General features: G+C 51.9%; 1 protein-coding gene across 6 annotated transcripts in view; it reads left to right on the top strand.

Moving 5' to 3' along the window:
- The window catches only part of Rps6ka2 (ribosomal protein S6 kinase A2), a 263,912-nt gene that overhangs the window by 212,210 nt on the left and 34,839 nt on the right, over nt 1-16,863 (top strand). For all 6 annotated transcript variants that reach the window (XM_052750789.1, XM_052750791.1, XM_052750792.1 and 3 more), the window contains 3 exons: nt 2,624-2,694; nt 4,195-4,283; nt 16,261-16,325. In XM_052750789.1, the coding sequence (XP_052606749.1) occupies nt 2,624-2,694; nt 4,195-4,283; nt 16,261-16,325 (225 nt within the window). The remainder of the gene's footprint in view (nt 1-2,623; nt 2,695-4,194; nt 4,284-16,260; nt 16,326-16,863) is intronic.

Raw genomic sequence — 16,863 nt, 5'->3', positions numbered from 1 at the left:
TCTCGTTCTGTGTAGTCACAGGCTCTTTCTTGGAAATGGGGATTCATGAGCGCCATGAATAGACTCAAAGGAAGAACCAAACAGCAAGGTTCCCCTCACCGCAGCCTATTTTGAGACGGTAAGTTCTATAATCAGCTTATGAATGCTCATCCTGTTCATCAGTCGAGTCGCTCATCTCCGCGTCAGAGCGTCCAGCCTTCCGTTTTAATTACGTTTGTCTATTTTTAAACTCTCATCTGGACTCCGTTGCTCCCGCCTTTTATTGCGTATACGTTTGCTTATTGCCTGCAGCCTGGCACTCTGTCTGCAGACGGGCAGTGAGTTCAGTGTAACAGGGTGATCTTCAGATACCTGCACTGGCAGGGGCTTGTTCAGTCCTCTAAAAGTGGGTTTACAAAAAGAAGACCAACAATAAATTGTAACCATCCCTCTTCCACTGAAACCCTCCTCTCCAGCCAGTCTCGCTCCCACGCTCATGACATGTTTACGTGGGAAGTGGAATGACTAAGACCCATATGTAAATGTGTGAAACTGTCAAACACTCGTGGAGAAGATTAAAGACTGTAACCTTATCTCTCTAAGTTTATAACTTCACTCTGATAGCCTGTCAGTGCTGGTTGCCCTTCATTATCGCCTCAGCTGGGTTCAGAGCCACCTAGGAGACACACTTCTGGATGTGTTTGTGGGGGCATTTTCAGGGAGGCTTAGCTGAGGAGGACCCACCACAGATACGGACAGCACCATCCACAGACTGGAGGGGGAGAGAATAAGAAGCCCGCTAAGCACCACCATCTACCTCTTTCTGCTTCCTGACTGTGGATACAGTGTGAGCAGCGTTTCATGCCCCTGCCTCCTACCTTCCATGCCAACCTTGGCTGCCTGTGAACTCTGCTTTCCTTGAGTTGATTTTGTTTTTTACAGCAATGAGAAAAGTTAATGTGTTATCACACCTGAAGTTCAGGTAACGCTTAGGTACATTTCAGTTGAGTGGAATGGTTCTCAACCTTCCCAACGCTGCGAACCTTTAATTAGTTCCTCAGGCTGTGGTATCCTCCAACCATAAAGTTATTTTGTTGCTACTGCATAACTGTAATTTTGCTACTGTTATGAAGTGTAATGTAAATATCTGATATGCGGGATATCTGATATACGATCCTTGTGAAGGGTCACTTGGCCCCCAGGTTGAGAACCACTGGTCTAATGTATTCTGTTAGTAGGATCTACTGGTGACATCCTCAGTACTCAACAGTAGGTACTTTGTTTAATGTTGGCTCATCCACATATAACATGGTGTGACAGATGTTTTATGTCATGATCAGTTGTACATAGTAGGAGGTCAGTGCAGTGGGTGTCTTTAAATGATGGCATTAGGCCAACTGCTTGGGTCTTTGTACTTGTGTCTCCCAGGGTTTTCACAATGCAAAGCAAAGACACTGGACCATACGCTGTTAAGGGACAGAGGCAGGTGCAGGGAAAATATCAAGACACGCAGGCTTAATGTGACCGATTAAAGACTTCCAGCCAGGCTGCTGCCTCCTCATGTAGATAGAAGCGAAAGGTGCTCACAGTGGGCGCTGTCACACATTTCTGTGAACATTGCTATCTCATGTTTATGACAGGGGTTTGCTGATGCTGCCTTCACCTCTCTCACAACAGCAATGCTGGGGGTGTGGGGGTGGTGGAGGTGATGGAGGTGGTGGAGGTGATGGAGGTGGAGGTGGTGGTGGAGGTGATGGAGGTGGTGGTGATGGAGGTGGAGGTGATAGAGGTGGAGGTGGTGGTGGAGGTGATGGAGGTGGTGGTGATGGAGGTGGAGGTGATAGAGGTGGTGAAGGTGGTGGAGGTGATGGAGGTGGTGGTGGAGGTGATGGAGGAAGTAGTGGTGGTGGAGGTGGTGGTGGAGGTGATGGAGGTGGAGGTGATAGAGGTGGTGGAGGTGGTGGTGATGGAGGTGTGTGGTGGAGGTGGAGGTAGTGGTGGTGGAGGTGATGGAGGTGGTGGTGATGGAGGTGGAGGTGATAGAGGTGGTGATGGAGGTGTGTGGTGGAGGTGGTGGTGGTGATAGAGGTGGTGGTGGAGGTGGTGGAGGAGGTGGTAGTTATGGTGACTATAAGATCCAGGCCTCAGCCTCTGGAGCCCACAGAATCAATACTGTTTTTGTGAATAAGAAACTCATGATCAGCAAGGGCTGCCCTCAGGCCTCGCCTTATATCAACTCCCTTCCTGGCCAGTGCGTTTTCATGTGTGGGAGTCTGTGTGAGAGATCACTGGTCCATGTTGTCCCCATCTGATGTTATTAATGGGCTGTACCCAGGATCGTCCCCATCACAGATAAAGATATAGCAGGGGTCAGTGTGAGTGGTCTCCCTCCCGCTCCTCCTCCTCCTTCCCCTGGCCTTCCTCTTCCTCTTCTGACCCCTCTCCTGCCGCAGCTCTCCTCAGCACCCACCAGGGAAAGGGAGTCCCTACACCACATGTAAATCATTCACCGTGGTCATCTTTCACGAAGGGGAACCTGGCGGCCAAGGTCCCCAGTGCCTCTCCGTGTGGCTGCTGTCGCCCTGGCTGATGGGGTTGGAGGTGAAAGAACAAGCTCATCTGCTCTGTTTTTCTCTCTCTGCAGTTCGAGATGCTCACAGGGTCCCTGCCATTCCAGGGGAAGGACAGGAAGGAAACAATGGCCCTCATCCTCAAGTGAGTGTGGGGACCTACTCCACGGCTCAGAACTCCACGCGGAGCAGAGCCTTGGGCTTTTGTGTCTGTAGCTGAGGAGGAAGTGGGCTGCTGGGTTCTAGTGGGAGCCGTGGTGTTGGGGAGGAGCCGTCTGCTCTCTCCTAATCACCATGGATGGAGTGTAGCCGGCTGTGCGTGGGAACCTTGGCTGTCCTGGAATATCCACTGGGGAATTCTGATGAACTTTCAGACTTAGACGAGATAAACTCACGTAGAGTGTTCAGTGCTGGCTTCCAGATAGGGAAACAGTGAACTTCCAGGTGGCTTGAGAACTTGAGGCATTCCAGAGAGGGCACAGGTGCAAGGCTTCCACTCTTCCTGCTGACCCTGCACATGGTTACCTATACCCTGCCCCGGGACTGGAGTTGGCATCGTTTGGATGCAGGGGTGCTCTCAGGACCACAGAAGAGGTGGTCAGACCACTGGCTAACCCTTGGCCATCTGCCGTAAAGTCCTAGATGAGCTGGGCATGAGCATCAGAGAAGAGCAAGAGGTGGGGAGACGGGAACCCCGAATCAGCCAGGGTTCCGTGGGAAAGTCATAGCGCTGTCCTTGTGACCACCACCAGAATACTGGCATAAAAGGACATTGCTAGACTTGGGAGGAGCCAAACATTGCAAGCCACACCTTTGTAGCTTCCTCCCGTATACACGGGATAAAAGGGGGATGGAGGAAACTCTTTGCGAGGGCACACCCCAAAGCCTTGCATATTCAGAATCCCCCTGTGGCTCCTCCAGGGCAGCACTTGATCCGCGGTGACCACGGGGTAGCTGCCATAGCTGTACCTGTGTTCTTGTGGGGACACCCTGTTCCCTGGCTTTTAATGGGAACTTGATTTACTTTTGATGGAAGCTGGAGCTACCCCAGCAAACCCACATGGGCCCATGCCTGTTCAGGCTGCAGGTCAGCCCACGCTCAGTGCCTGGTCCTGAGTAAGGTCCAAGGACTCCAGGGTCCAGTCTTCCCTTTGGGATGTTTCTTTCTCGGACATTCTCCATAGTTCTACAGCAGCCTTTGCCAGGGAAGATAAGAGACCCACTGTTCCCAGGGTGCCGGGAAGGAACTCACCAAACTTAAACCACTAGTAACCTCTCTTGCTCAGAGGAACTTTGTATTAGGACAACTCTGTTTTGAAAAACAATTTCCGTTGAACATGTTGTTGGTGCTCAGGGAATCACTATTGCTGCTTTGGTCGTCCAAATGGACTGTTAAGTAGCAGTTGTGAAAAATTCACACTTTTAATGTTGAATATGGTCAACAGCCAGCTACAAGCCACACACGCTGAAGCTCTTTGGTGTCTTCATGTAGTTTTAAGGCAAGACGGGGTGCTCGGACCAGAGTGCAGGCACTGCTGCTCCGTGTCTGGGGGTCTGTTCCCTGCAAGCAGAGTGGCCGGATGAACTGGAGACTGCACTTATCTTTGCCCCCGCCTTCTCACCTGCATTCCATTCTGTCTTCCAGAGCCAAGCTGGGCATGCCACAGTTCCTCAGCATGGAGGCGCAGAGCCTGCTGAGGGCCCTCTTCAAGCGGAACCCCTGCAATCGGCTAGGTAAGGGTCCCCATGACACCCCCTCCTGCAGGAATGCAGTCTGCCCTCTAGACCCCCCCTTAGGAATGTGGGGGTCACCATTCTGTGCCCCCATGGGAACATGGAAGACTCCCTCTCTGTGCCCCAACTCTGACTGAACTGTGTGGTTTGATTGCTGAGGTCACAGGAAGCAGAGGGTCCCCAAAGCAGGGGATACACTCCCATGTGGTCTAACCTGCACAGACACGTGGTCTAACCTGCACTCACATGTGGTCTAACTTGCACTCACATGTGATCTAACCTGCACAGACTCGTGGTCTTATCAGGACTGCTGAAAGGCATATGAGTCTCAAAGTATCATCATTTGTTTTTTAATTCTCTGCTTTTGCACAAAACTGCTGTATTTTCTTCTGGTCTCGTGTCTTCATAAACTACACATAGATTGGTTGAAAGGTCACTTCTGCTTATGGCCTCTTAAGTTAAGAAGCCCAACATGTACAGAGCCCAGACTTACTTTAGCATGGAACAAGCACCGTCCCCTCCCCCAACCACACAGGGTTTACTGCTTGGCCTGGAAACGGTGGTGATGGACTGAGACATCGGGTCAGGGTTCTGGTCCTGTGGCAGTATGAGCGCAGCGTGCTGGCCGTACGGTTTATCCCACAGATGAGCAGCAGGGGTGCGGGCCATTAGCTCCAGCCTCACAGATAGGATCATGTCATTCAGAGGCGAGTCAGGAAATATTTCATTCTAGAAGAAATAATTAGATTTTTCTCTCTGCCTGGCTCAGCCCCAAGGAAGCTCAGGCCTCATTTAATTTCTTCCATGTATCAGTTTCAATTCAGGGAACTTCTGCAGTAATTTACAATCTTTCAGTTATTAAAAAAAGTGAAGCTACTATTCAAAGCACTGTCCCGCTTCCTAGGAACATCCTTCTAGCGTGTGAAGTGACTGGTCTAAGCGAATGTGGTCTAAGAATACAAACTGCTGCTGTGCCACTCCAGCAGAGCCACAGACTCACATGTCACACCCAGCTAGTGCCCCCTGAGGTTGCTTTAGAAAAAGTCCACTTCGTGAGCTTGTCAAAGACACACCTACTGTAGATCTACTAGAGTCATCCTGGTCCAGAGGCCCTTGGCACCACCTCCCTCCTCACCCGTGACCGTCTCTGCGGAACATCCCCGATGAGAAAGGCTGCCTCACAGTGGAGAGGCCTAGAGTGGAGTGTGCAGGAGACACCGGAGAGGGTGCTTGGCCTGTGCAGAGCCTGTGATTGCCTCTACGGCTAAGCTTTGAGGCCTTGTGAAATGGGCTGTTGTATCACTGCGTGTTCACTAGGCTCTCCCAGGGGGGACTTTACATTGGGCCCAAAAGCTGGGACTGTTCGCCAACTGGCCAGAGCAGTTTCCCTGGCAGGAGCTCACCAAGCTGACCAACGGGAAGGTGAAAGTCCCAGGTAAGCAGCTGTGGTCCCCAAGATGCCAGTGGGGTGATGAGATGGCAGGCCCCAGGATGGGAATGCGTGGAGCCACAACGGACTCCTTCACATGGATGTGCATACAGGGTTGTGTGTGCTGGGCACATGATTTGGAGGAAACCCGTGGGCCAGACTGTCCCTATGCTGTTGTTCTTGGAATAGTTATGCAGATCTCAGATGGGACCTGAGACCTCAGCCAAGAATCGCTGTGACTTCTCGTGGGACCGAGTGGATTATGAGCATCTTACTGGGTAAAGTCAGGCTCGCATGTATGTGGCCTGAGGCCCCCACAGCCCTCTGAACTGCCGGCTTGGCTTGGCTTTGTTCCTTGGTTCTGATAGGGAATGCGGTCATGGAGTCAGAGACAGTGGCCCATGCTCAGTCAGGCCTGCTGCAAGCAAGACCTCCTACCCTGAGGGCGTGGGGCATGGAGGATGGGACACTGAGTCTCTGGCAGGGAGCACGGTGATGTCCCAGGACCTGGGTGACCATTGTCCCAGAGCTGCCCTGACTACGCTGTCTCCAGGGCAAATGCAGCTGCCCCAGGCCAGCCTACAGCCCCTCTTTGATGAGCAGTCCTGAGATGAGCCTCCCTGGGTACAGGGCTGGGCACTTGTTCTCCGAGATGCTGAGGATCGCACCAGGGCGTTGCTCACGCTAAGCAAACACTTTACCACAGAACTGCACTTCCAGCCCTTTTACTCCTCTTGACATAGATCTTATTAAATTTCCCAAGTTCCCCTGGAATCCACTCTGGAGCCCAGATAGGCCTTGAATTTGAGCGCATTCTGCCTCGGTCTCCAGAGGAACTGTGTCAGAGCATACCTAAACACTCCTACCCCTCAGAACACGTTGCTGCTGAACCCCTCTGTAGCACTGAGATTCCCCAAAATGCAGGAGAATGCCTTCACATAGCATTGTCACTCACATCTGAACCCCAGAACCCTGTCTAGATCCCTGCCCTGCTTCCAACCATCTTGTAGATGTTTGGTCCTAGCCGGTTCTTTCTGGTGAGCCTGGGGCACACCTTGGTGCTCCTTCCTGAGTGGCCTACCCTGTCCAGTGTAAGTACAGCCATGCTGAGTGGGACCTTGAGGCAGTTTGGGGGATGGTGACAGCCTGTGACAGATGTGACAGCTGCTGCTTAGTGACCAGGTGATCGAGTCACTGCATGTGACTGAGTGCTGTGCTCCAGCAGTCACCCCGAGTCAAGGCCTAGTTCTTGTTGCTCGCCTCTCTCACAGCAGGCCGTGTGCTGATGTCGGTTTTTCAGGCATTGCCTGGCAGCTGGACTGTGGTTATGGAAAGCCTGCCCCCTCCCCCACTGTCTTAGTGTTCTGTGCTCTGTGACTTGCCTTTTTATTCTCATGCTTGGCTGCCTTGTGATCGAGGCCATAGCGTCCATATTGAAGGGAGGAAGAGGAAGAGGTGGATTGCAAGTGCTTGTGTCCCTATGGTCAGGAAAGCTTTTTGAAAGTCCCCTCAAAGCTTATCGTCACTTCCTGTTGATAGAACTGGGTCACCTGGCGCGTCTGAGTAGAGGAAAGGCCGGAGAACAGACCTCTAGTTGGAGTAACCTAAAGAAGGCTGGGAATCGGGTTTCATTAGCAGCCACCAAGGTCCGCCCTTGGTGAAGGCAGGTGTGCTGCCTGCTTGCCTTGGACCTTGGCTGCGGATTATGAAAGCCTCGGGGAGCAGTTGTTGATGCTGAGGGAATGGGAAAGGGGTGTTATCAGACACTCCGAGAAGATCTGAGACGTGGAGGTCAGTGGCTGCCAGTGTGGAACCCAGCCGAGTCCTTATTCTGGCATTCTCCATTTTCCTCATCCTGGGGTAAAGCAGGAGAGAGAATGACAGCAAATGTGTGTCTGAGTCCCCCGGGCTGCGCGCTATGCTCCCAGCTAGAGCTCCAGCCACGCTGGAAGGTGCTGACTGTACTCAGTAGGCTCTTGTTTACTTGGTGTTTCTCCACCAGGGACTTTCAGATGCACTTACTGCGTTGGCTCAGCATTCATACCTGAGGTGTTCCTCTCTGGTCTCCCTGCAGTGTAGTGTGGTGGTGCCCAGGACCTGCCTAGGAGCAGCCATGGCTTGCCATCCCTTCTTCCTGGGCAGGGGATGCCACACATGTGGTCTCATTTTGTCAACATTGTGTTTTGACTCCAGAGTGTAAGAATCAGGACTCCTGCCCCCCTCGACTTCCAGGAAGAGAGACCACCCTTCCTTCTGTTCACTCCAGCCCGTTTAAGGGTCTCTATAGCAATGAGGGGTTGGTTCTTCACTAGCTGGGCCACAGATGGTGGAAAGCACTGGCTCTTGCTGCCTGAGCCCCTGTGCCTATCCACAGTGGGTATTGGACCTGACCTGTGGCTAGCTAAGTGACCTTTGGGAGTACGCTCTTCTCCCTGGGGAATGAGGCCAGCTAGTCAGTCCCCGAGCTCCCTCCTCCAGGGACCCAAAACTCTGCACACCCTCCTCCAGGGAGGCCTCCTAGGCCCTCATCTCATAAGTGTGGAATCCATGCATCTCATAAAACTGGCCCATCACAGCATTCCACTCATTCCTGTGGTCGTCCAACCAGGAGGTTTGGGGAACCTGTTCTATCTGGCTTTTTCATGGACACCTGCTTTTTAGGACATCAGGGATGTACAAGGACTCTTTGTTTGAAGCCTCAAAGCAGGGGACGGGTGCTCTGTGACTCCCACAGTGCTTTGGATGCAGCCGTCTATTGTACAAATGATGGGGCTGACAGCCAGGGGGCTTTGCTGCTCTAGAGCAGTGTCAGGCCAGTGTCCTGCTCAGAACCCCGAGTCACTGACTGCAGCGCAGAGCTCCCTCGTGTCATGCCCACACGGTCTCCAGAGGGGATGGACAGGCTTTGGGAATGCTCTCCGAGTCCTTGGGGGTCTGCCAGGCTCGCACAAACTGTTGTCCCTTCCCTCCCTTCCCCTGCCAAGAGCCCCCTGAACTCCCACCACGATTGCACTTGCTGAATTGTAGGAAAAATCTCAATTTATTTATTTTCCTTGAATCTTATACACTTTTCATTCTGTGCGGAAAATGAGCATAAAAGATAGGACTGTTTAGAAAAACAGAAGAAGAAAGATAATTACATAAAATTCTAGTCTTAACGGATTTGTGTTTATTTTGAGATTGTATTTATCGGCTTCAGTGGCATCCAGCAAGGACTTCAATTCTTTACCAGACTTCCTGTCTCTGACAGGCCGTTGTGAGCACAGATTTCTTGCTTCCTGAGAGTGTCTTCATACCTGTTTTGTTTTTTGTTTGTTTGTTTGTTTTTGTTTTTTGGTTTTTTTTTTGTGGTATTGGGATAAAACAAAAAGCTGGTTCTTTTATACCTTGCACATTTGGATGGGGTATAGATTTGCTGACCTCTAACCTTGGCAAGGTCTCAGTGGAATTGATGGCACCCTGGGATGCTGGTCTGAAGTTATCCCATCCTAATTCCAGCTTAATGTGAAAGTCCATGATCTTTATCCAGTCAACTCCACTTTAGGAATTGCACCCCTCGGTCGTGTTGACAGATGTCCCGAGGAAGCTCTCTATCACGCTAGCTAGCTGGCCCGCAGCTATGGGCAGCACTCAGCCAGAGCAGTGCGGTTGTGCCTGTGCGATATGGTGGATGCTTCAGTTTAAAGGGGAAGGGAGCTAATTAAACAGTGCACAGCAGCCCAGGATGGCCTGTTGCATTAGAAGCAAGGGAAGGAGATGGGTCAGATGTGCTCATCTCCCAGGTGGGCAGGAGAGGGGCATTCTTTTTTTCCACCCCGTGCTCCTCAGCAGGCTGGCTCTGCAAACAGTAGATGCGTAGTATTTTAGTGATTTAAAAATCTTTTCTTTTTTGGAGTGGGGTGCTGTTTTGAAGGGGAACAGTCAGTATTTAGAGACTCTGAGATGCATGAGCCCACCTCAGCTTTGGGCCTCTCCAAGGGCAGCGGACAGTATGCAGTCCCTTTTCCCCACCCTGAGGGCCACACTGGCACCCTTTAACAGATAGGTGAGCAGGAGGTATAACTGATGGGCTCAGTCACATGTGTACACAGCTCAAGAGTCTTCAGGTGAAAACTCAAAGACACTGGTAACGTTTCTTGGGTTTGAAGAAACAGTCCAGGCCACAAAAACGGGGCTGAGAGACAGTGGGGGGCTGAGAGACGGTGGGGGGCTGAGAGACGGTGGGGGGCCTGAGAGACGGTGGGGGGCTGAGAGACGGTGGGGGGCTGAGAGACAGTGGGGGGAGACTGAGAGACGGTGGGGGGCTGAGAGACAGTGGGGGGGCTGAGAGACGGTGGGGGAGACTGAGAGACAGTGGGGGGGCTGAGAGACGGTGGGGGGGCTGAGAGACAGTGGGGGGGCTGAGAGAGTGGAAGAAGGTGAGAGGAGACCAGGGCCTCAGCCAGGCTTGCCACAGGCTCCCCCAGTCTGCATCCCTCCCAGGACCCCCATCTCTTGAACAAGTGTCCTGGGACCCACCATCACACGAGTGGTCAGAATCAATGTGCCAGGCTCCTGCCGGGAAAGGTAGGTGGCAGTAGCCATTTGGTTTTTGAGGTTGCCTTGCGGGGAAAGGGGTCCTGGCTTCTCTGCACTCTATGGGCAGCAGGAAGTCTAGCGTCTCACTTGTTCTAGAGAGAAGCCTGGCGAGACGCAACTGTATGAGAGGCCAGAGGAACCTTGTCATCTGGAGCTTCACTTTGGGGTTCATTTTCTGAGCCCCCAAGATGCTCCACAGCCGCTGGTGGTCCAGGCTAGCCTTCTAGCTTTCCTGATCCTTCCTTGTCATACTTGGGCAGATGGTGAGAACGGCACAGTGTCATGCAGGACAGTGTGTGCACAGCCACTCTTCATATACTGGGCTTGAGGGTCTTCCTAGACCTAACAGATGGTCCTCGTTATCAGGAGTTCTGGGATGGATACAGAAGACAAGGCTCAGAGGCACACAGAGGCCTTGCTGCTAGGGTGCCAGGGGTGGCGGGGAGCAGCTACTCTGCTAGACCCCTGCCTGCTCTGTGCTTTCTTGCTGTGTGACCTCCAGCCCGTGGCTTAACCTCTCAGCGCTTGCTTGCTTATCTGTGAACTGAGAAGAACAGTGTGTACCTTAGCAGGGGCTTCGTAGAGGCAGAGCGGTGGAAACACATAGGAAACGCTGCCCTGTGTCGTGCAGATTGAGTGTGACTGTAAAGGGGAGGGGAGCGGTGCTGTAGTTTAGAGGAATGTCTCAGAGCAGCCAATTCCCTGTGTTCTGAGCTGTCCCAGGCCTGGCCATTTGTGCCTCACAGCCTTTTCCTCAGCTGCCTGACTCATTCTATACCACTCCCTTCTAGTCCCGTGTGGAAGCCTCCGTCTGCCACCTACAACCATACTCAACTGTTGGATATAAGGGCTGAGTACCCTCGGTAGTGCTGGGCACACTGAGGTCCTCTGGACTGTGGGGCAGAGGGCGCACCGGCCTTGGTGGGGACAGTTCCACATGGCTGCATGGGTGATCTGGTCTGAGCTGAGGAGTGGGGATCCATCCCATGCAGATGCTAGGGTAGATTACGTCCCTGGCCGCCTTCCAGGACCCTCACCTGTGCCACAGCCCAGACCTAACATCTGGGACTGAGAACAGTTTTCAAATCCTGGCAGCTCAAAGTGGAGGGTGAAAAAACGTGAGACGGTGGGTCAGAGGCTCAGGCTAGTCCCCTTACCCCTGATGCTGGTGAGGAGACATGGGACTCACTCTGTAGAATTCCGTGTGGACTTAGCAGAATCAGAACCCTCTGGAGAAAGATGTCAGCCTGGAGCTCAGATCTGTGGCTGCGTGGTCTGCTGGGTGTGTTCACAATCCTTGGACTTAAGTACCTCTCCTGATGGGAGCTTGTCCAGTATCTGTTTCTGCAGAGTTCTGGCTACATCTTGCTGCCCCTGACCTCAGCAGCTACAGTGATTAGTTTCCAACCCCTTTTTTTTCTTTCTCTGGCTTTTCCTGCAGAACCAGATGAGTGACAAGGAGCTTCAATTATATTAACCTGCTTTCTGGCCTTTCCAAAGTAGTGGCTTTGCATTCACCCCTAATGAGTGTCTGCAGCCTCTCCTAGAGACTCCCAGGAGTTCTCAGATGGAATGAGGTCAGCAAGAGTTAGATGTGTGATGAACACAAACAGCTTGGCAAGTAAATGCTCATCATCACACTGATGTGATGAACATGGTCTAGGGCAGCCGCTGAGCCCTGCTCATGTTCACCCAGGGGGTTCTGCGTCTCTGCTCAGTTTCCTGTCCAGAGGTTATCTGGACAGATGCAGACATTGTTCATCCTTCAAGGCCTCATCCCAGTTAATGCAAGCAGTGGTACCAACCTCTGTTGTGTCTTCAGGTATCATACGCTGACCTCTGATGGCTTCCTCAAGCCACACAAACAATGGAGCCCTGGGCGTCCCTCAAGAACTTAAGTAGACCTGGGGATATCTAATGATAGGATACACACGTGTGCGCGCGCACGCACGCGCACACACACACACACACTGCCCAGCAATTCTGCACTACATACAATTGTCAGGCAAAGGTTGTTAACATCAAACGGGGGAGATTTAGATGGACAGAAAACACTTTAAGGAAATGTGCAAATAGCACATAAGTGATTAAGAAATAGAAAGCAGAGCTCCTATTCCTGTCAATCCTGAAAGGCTGTCTGGATGGTTACAGCTTAGGTACAGATGGTTTGCCATTCAGGGGAGGTGAGGAAGGCATCCCACCAGCAGGGTGAATTCTGAATGGTATCAAGAGCATCCCAGATGGACTCTGTGCAGTTCTAAAAGGTGCAGACGAATTTCTAAACAGTCTTATTAAATAATAAACACAGAGCCAAATACAGAGGTATAAGCCATAGAGATCAGAGCAATAGCCGCCAACTAACCTTAGCTCACCACCTCACTGTAGCTTCCCAAGAGAGCCTCTTCCTGTCTAAACTGAGCCTTTATTGCCTTCCTGTTCTGCCTTCTCATTGGCTCTAAGCCCAACCACATCACTTCCTTGTCACTGCCTGTCTATACAGACCTCCAGGTCTCTATGGTTGGTACTGGGATTAAAGGCGTGTGTCATCACGCTTGGCTGTGTCCTTGAACACACAGAGACTCTGCCTGCCATGTGATTGGATTAAGGGTGTGGGCTACCACCGCCTGACTTCAGTTTATGGCTCGCTATGACCTCTGATCTCCAGGCAAACTTTATTTATTTACATACGAATAAAATATCACATTTCAGTACAAATAAAATACTACCACAAAAAGGACAGCAAATGTAAACATGGCAGAGGCTCTAGGGATTAGCTATTTTCAAAAATAAAAATAAAACCAGTAAAAATTGTTTCAGCAGATCCTCTTGGGAATAGTTTGCTGGATTTGGAAGTCCACGGTGACTTGGGTATATTAAGGGAGGGTGTTCAAGTGTGAAGAAAACCTGACTAAACATGGTTAATAGAAGGAATCCTTTTCTGGGATCATATGGGATCTTGATTCTATGTCTTGTGCCTTTGAGTGTAGAAATATGGATCCAGAGAAGCATGCTTCAAGATGTCTCCGTGTGAAAAGTGCCCACAGTAATTAGAACGTGTGTAACTAAGTGTGGTCAGCAGAGGTGAAGTCTGAATGCTACAGTTAGTTCTCTGTGTCTGCCTGGCACTGAGAAACTACTGCAGAGAGAGAGACAGAGACAGACAGACAGAGACAGAGAGAGAGACAGACAGACACAGAGAGACAGAGAAAGACAGAGACAGAGAGACAGACAGAGAGAGACAGAGACAGAGAGAGAGACAGAGACAGACAGACAGAGAGAGACAGAGAGACAGACAGAGAGAGAGACAAAGAGACAGAGACAGACAGAGAGAGAGAACAGGCAAGAGAGACACATGGCCCCACAGTCTCCATTCCGCCTGTCTCTGTCTGACTCCAAGATCCTGTCAGTGCCTGTGACAGGAGACGATTTGCAGGCATCCTCCTGGAACAGGGGAGGCTTGAGTGGTGTTTGGTCAAGAGCCTGTAACGTAGCAGCTCTGGCTCCCACATCAGCACAAACACATCCCCATCCTCCCCGCCCGGAACTGCGCTCCCTGCGATTTGTCAAATGTGTTCAGTCTAGATAAAAGCAGAGCCAAACCCACAGCAATCTGTTTTAAAATATTTCAGGAGAGGATAAGGCAGCATGGAGAATAATGACCACGTTTGTTCTCTAAAGGTTGCCACAGCCTTACAGACCTGGCTGCAGAAACCTTCCGCCAATGGGGGGCTTTTGAGCAACAATCAAAGCATCAACTCTTTTTTGCTGAGACTGCAAATCCCAAATTTGGCGCCAGATTCTAATTGCAGCAGAAGAAAATCAGGTCGGGGGAGGGTAATAGAGGAGATCCATAAGCACCCAACACCGGTTCTGTAGCGTGTCTCCCTTATTCTTGTAGACCACACTGTATGTCAGCCATGTGGATGCAGAGGGTCTTCGAACAAAGGCAAGGCATGCCTCACTGGGAGGCCTGGGAAAGCTGAGGCTTGGGAGTGTGGGTGACATTCCTCATCGGGACCCAGAGGAGGTGTGAGTTTGAGGCACTTGGTTCTTTGATCACCAGGACCAGATGACTCTTCATCTGCAGTTCTAGCCCTCGTCACATGAGTGCAGGCATAGTGTGGCCCAGGAGGACAGCTTTGGAAGTCAGGCCATTGGCACTGGAAGTTACTTCTGTAGCATCAGAGTGCCCCCAAGGAAAGAACACCAGGAGCTCAACACCCTGGGCTGTGGTTTGGGGTACAGCAAGAGATCCAAAGGAGCCTGCCTCATCATGGAGTTCTGAAATGAAAGATCTAGGTCAGGTCTGGGAATAGAGAGGAGTCCTGGGAAAAGATACCATAGCTGAGTTTGGAAGATCTCCCTCCTACAGTTGAGCACCTGACATACCATGGAGTGGACATGGGATGCCTGAGCCTGAGACCTTCCCCTGCTTCCCTGATGTGTGTGTCTCCCTGTCAAACTGTGACAGCAGCCAGATGACACAGGCTGAGACTGGTGTGTGGATAAAACCTAGTGTGGTTGGACTTTTCAGCACAGGTTGACCAAGCTTCCTGAGAGGTGGGAGGTGGTTCATGTCACTGCTGTGACCAGATCAGAGGACCAGAGGGTCAGAGCATGAGCCATGGGATACGTATGGCTGTACCCCCAGAGACTCCAGCCTTCTAAAGGAGGGGTCAGTTCCTGACTTCACAGATGGCTCATCAAGATAGGACAGGTCACCGCAGCGTCTCAAGATGGCCTTGTGCTGCCAGTCATGGTGCCCTGCTCCAGGATGTCTCAGGAAGAAACCCCCTCTAGGACTCCAGCAGCCGAGTGGGGGACTCAAGAGAAATGTCTGGTTTTGATTAGAGCCATTAGACCTTAGAGTTAGGAGGAAGTTGGGGTGCAGCATGGCGGGGGTGGGGGGAGGCAGGGAGAGAAACACATTCATTTCCTACCCCTGGGACAGGAACTGACAAGACTTTTTTTTTTTTTAAGAAAACTTCAGTTTCTAGCTGGCTGAGGCTAGCTCTGTCCCTGTCACGGTCGCGGAGCCTGGGCTCCTTGTCTGCCTTCCAATCCCAGGGAAAACAGGACCTCCTGGGCCCTAGAGCTTTGCTTTTAATTAATGGACCCTATTTAGAGCAGCAAACGTTTAAAGAACTGAATGGAGGCCCGGCAAGTTCCCTCGCCCCCTTCCCCACACTCTCCGCTCAGGTTCACACTAGGTGGAAGTGGGCGTTGACCAGTTGATTAACACACTCCTGCTGTGCCTCTGGGACTCACCGTTCACTTCAGGTTAGCTCTAGAGTTGAGTGGCATGCAGCATGATCTCCCAGTCACAGACACCCCCGTCTCCTGCCAACCCCTGCTCCTGTGCAGTCCACAACTGAGGATTTTAATATAAGCAAAGTAAGGGGCGAGGTCAGGCAGATACAACGGACAAGCAAATCAGAGAACCATGAACTGTCTCCAAGTGACAAGGACCATTATGCAAGGGTCAGACATGGTGGAGGTTACCCAGGTCAGGCTCCATGTCCTACCCAGTTTCCTTTTCCTCTCTTGAGATCCTTCCCTCCCCTGGTGAGAGCTACAGCAGCCTGGCCAGGTGCTCCACAAGGCTCCCTCTGGCCCTTCTGTCCTTCGTCCAGTCCTGGAACCTGGCTTGATGCTGTGTTCTGGGTGTTGCAAACATGGTCTGTTACTGTGGCAGCCACCTGGGCATCCTGGCATCCCTATACCTGGAGCAGGAGGTCTGGACCCCGACACCTGCCTTTCCTTTACCACTTCCGTGCTGCCATGTCACAGCCTAGGAGTCGCATGGGGGCTCCCTGGGTTCCGAGGCCGTGGGCAAGGGTGAGATTTCTTCTCACAGGACTTGCCCTGCTGCGTGCTCTCTTGTCCGTCACACATCTGCGCTGGTAGCAGTCAGAGATCACACATGACTGGGACTTGCGCTGACATGTCTTCTCTGCTGTGTTGTGACAGGTGCTGGCATTGACGGAGTGGAGGAGATCAAGCGTCACCCTTTCTTTGTCACCATTGATTGGAATGTAAGTCAAATGCAGAGGTCTCCACCACACACGCCACATGGCGAGGAGAGGGCGGAGGGGATACTGCAGCTGCTTGGTGCCCATGGCCTCTCTGAGACAAACACAGACTGCCCACCTGTGAACGAGCATGCTTGGGACCCTCAGCAGGGCTGTCTCCCCAGAGAGATGCAAACTGGTGCACACAGTCCTAAATCCTCACTAGCACCTCTGCCCACGGGGTCCACGGCATCCATCCTCTCGCACCTGCCCCAGCCATGCTAATGCTGGCGTCTGCTGAGTCAGAAGACATGCCAAGAACAGACAGGCTTGCAGGGGTGACTTGCATCTGACAGCATTCTGGGCTGTCCTCTCCCCCATGGCATGCCTCCTGATACCCACACTGTGCCATACAAACCCTCACACATGAGACTCTCATTCCCGGAGCTGACGTTAATCCCAGAGGATTTTTTAGCAGGACATTGAAACATCAGGCTGGGTGTAGCTCAGTGACACAGCACTTGTCCAGCATACATGAGGCCCTGGGCTCAGTCACCTAGCA

Source organism: Peromyscus californicus, unplaced genomic scaffold, assembly GCF_007827085.1.
Source record: "Peromyscus californicus insignis strain IS unplaced genomic scaffold, ASM782708v3 Scaffold_22__1_contigs__length_63687245, whole genome shotgun sequence".
Classification (NCBI taxonomy): Eukaryota; Metazoa; Chordata; class Mammalia; order Rodentia; family Cricetidae; genus Peromyscus; species Peromyscus californicus.
Note: the sequence above shows the minus strand (reverse complement) of the source record. Positions and strands in the feature narration are given on the sequence as shown.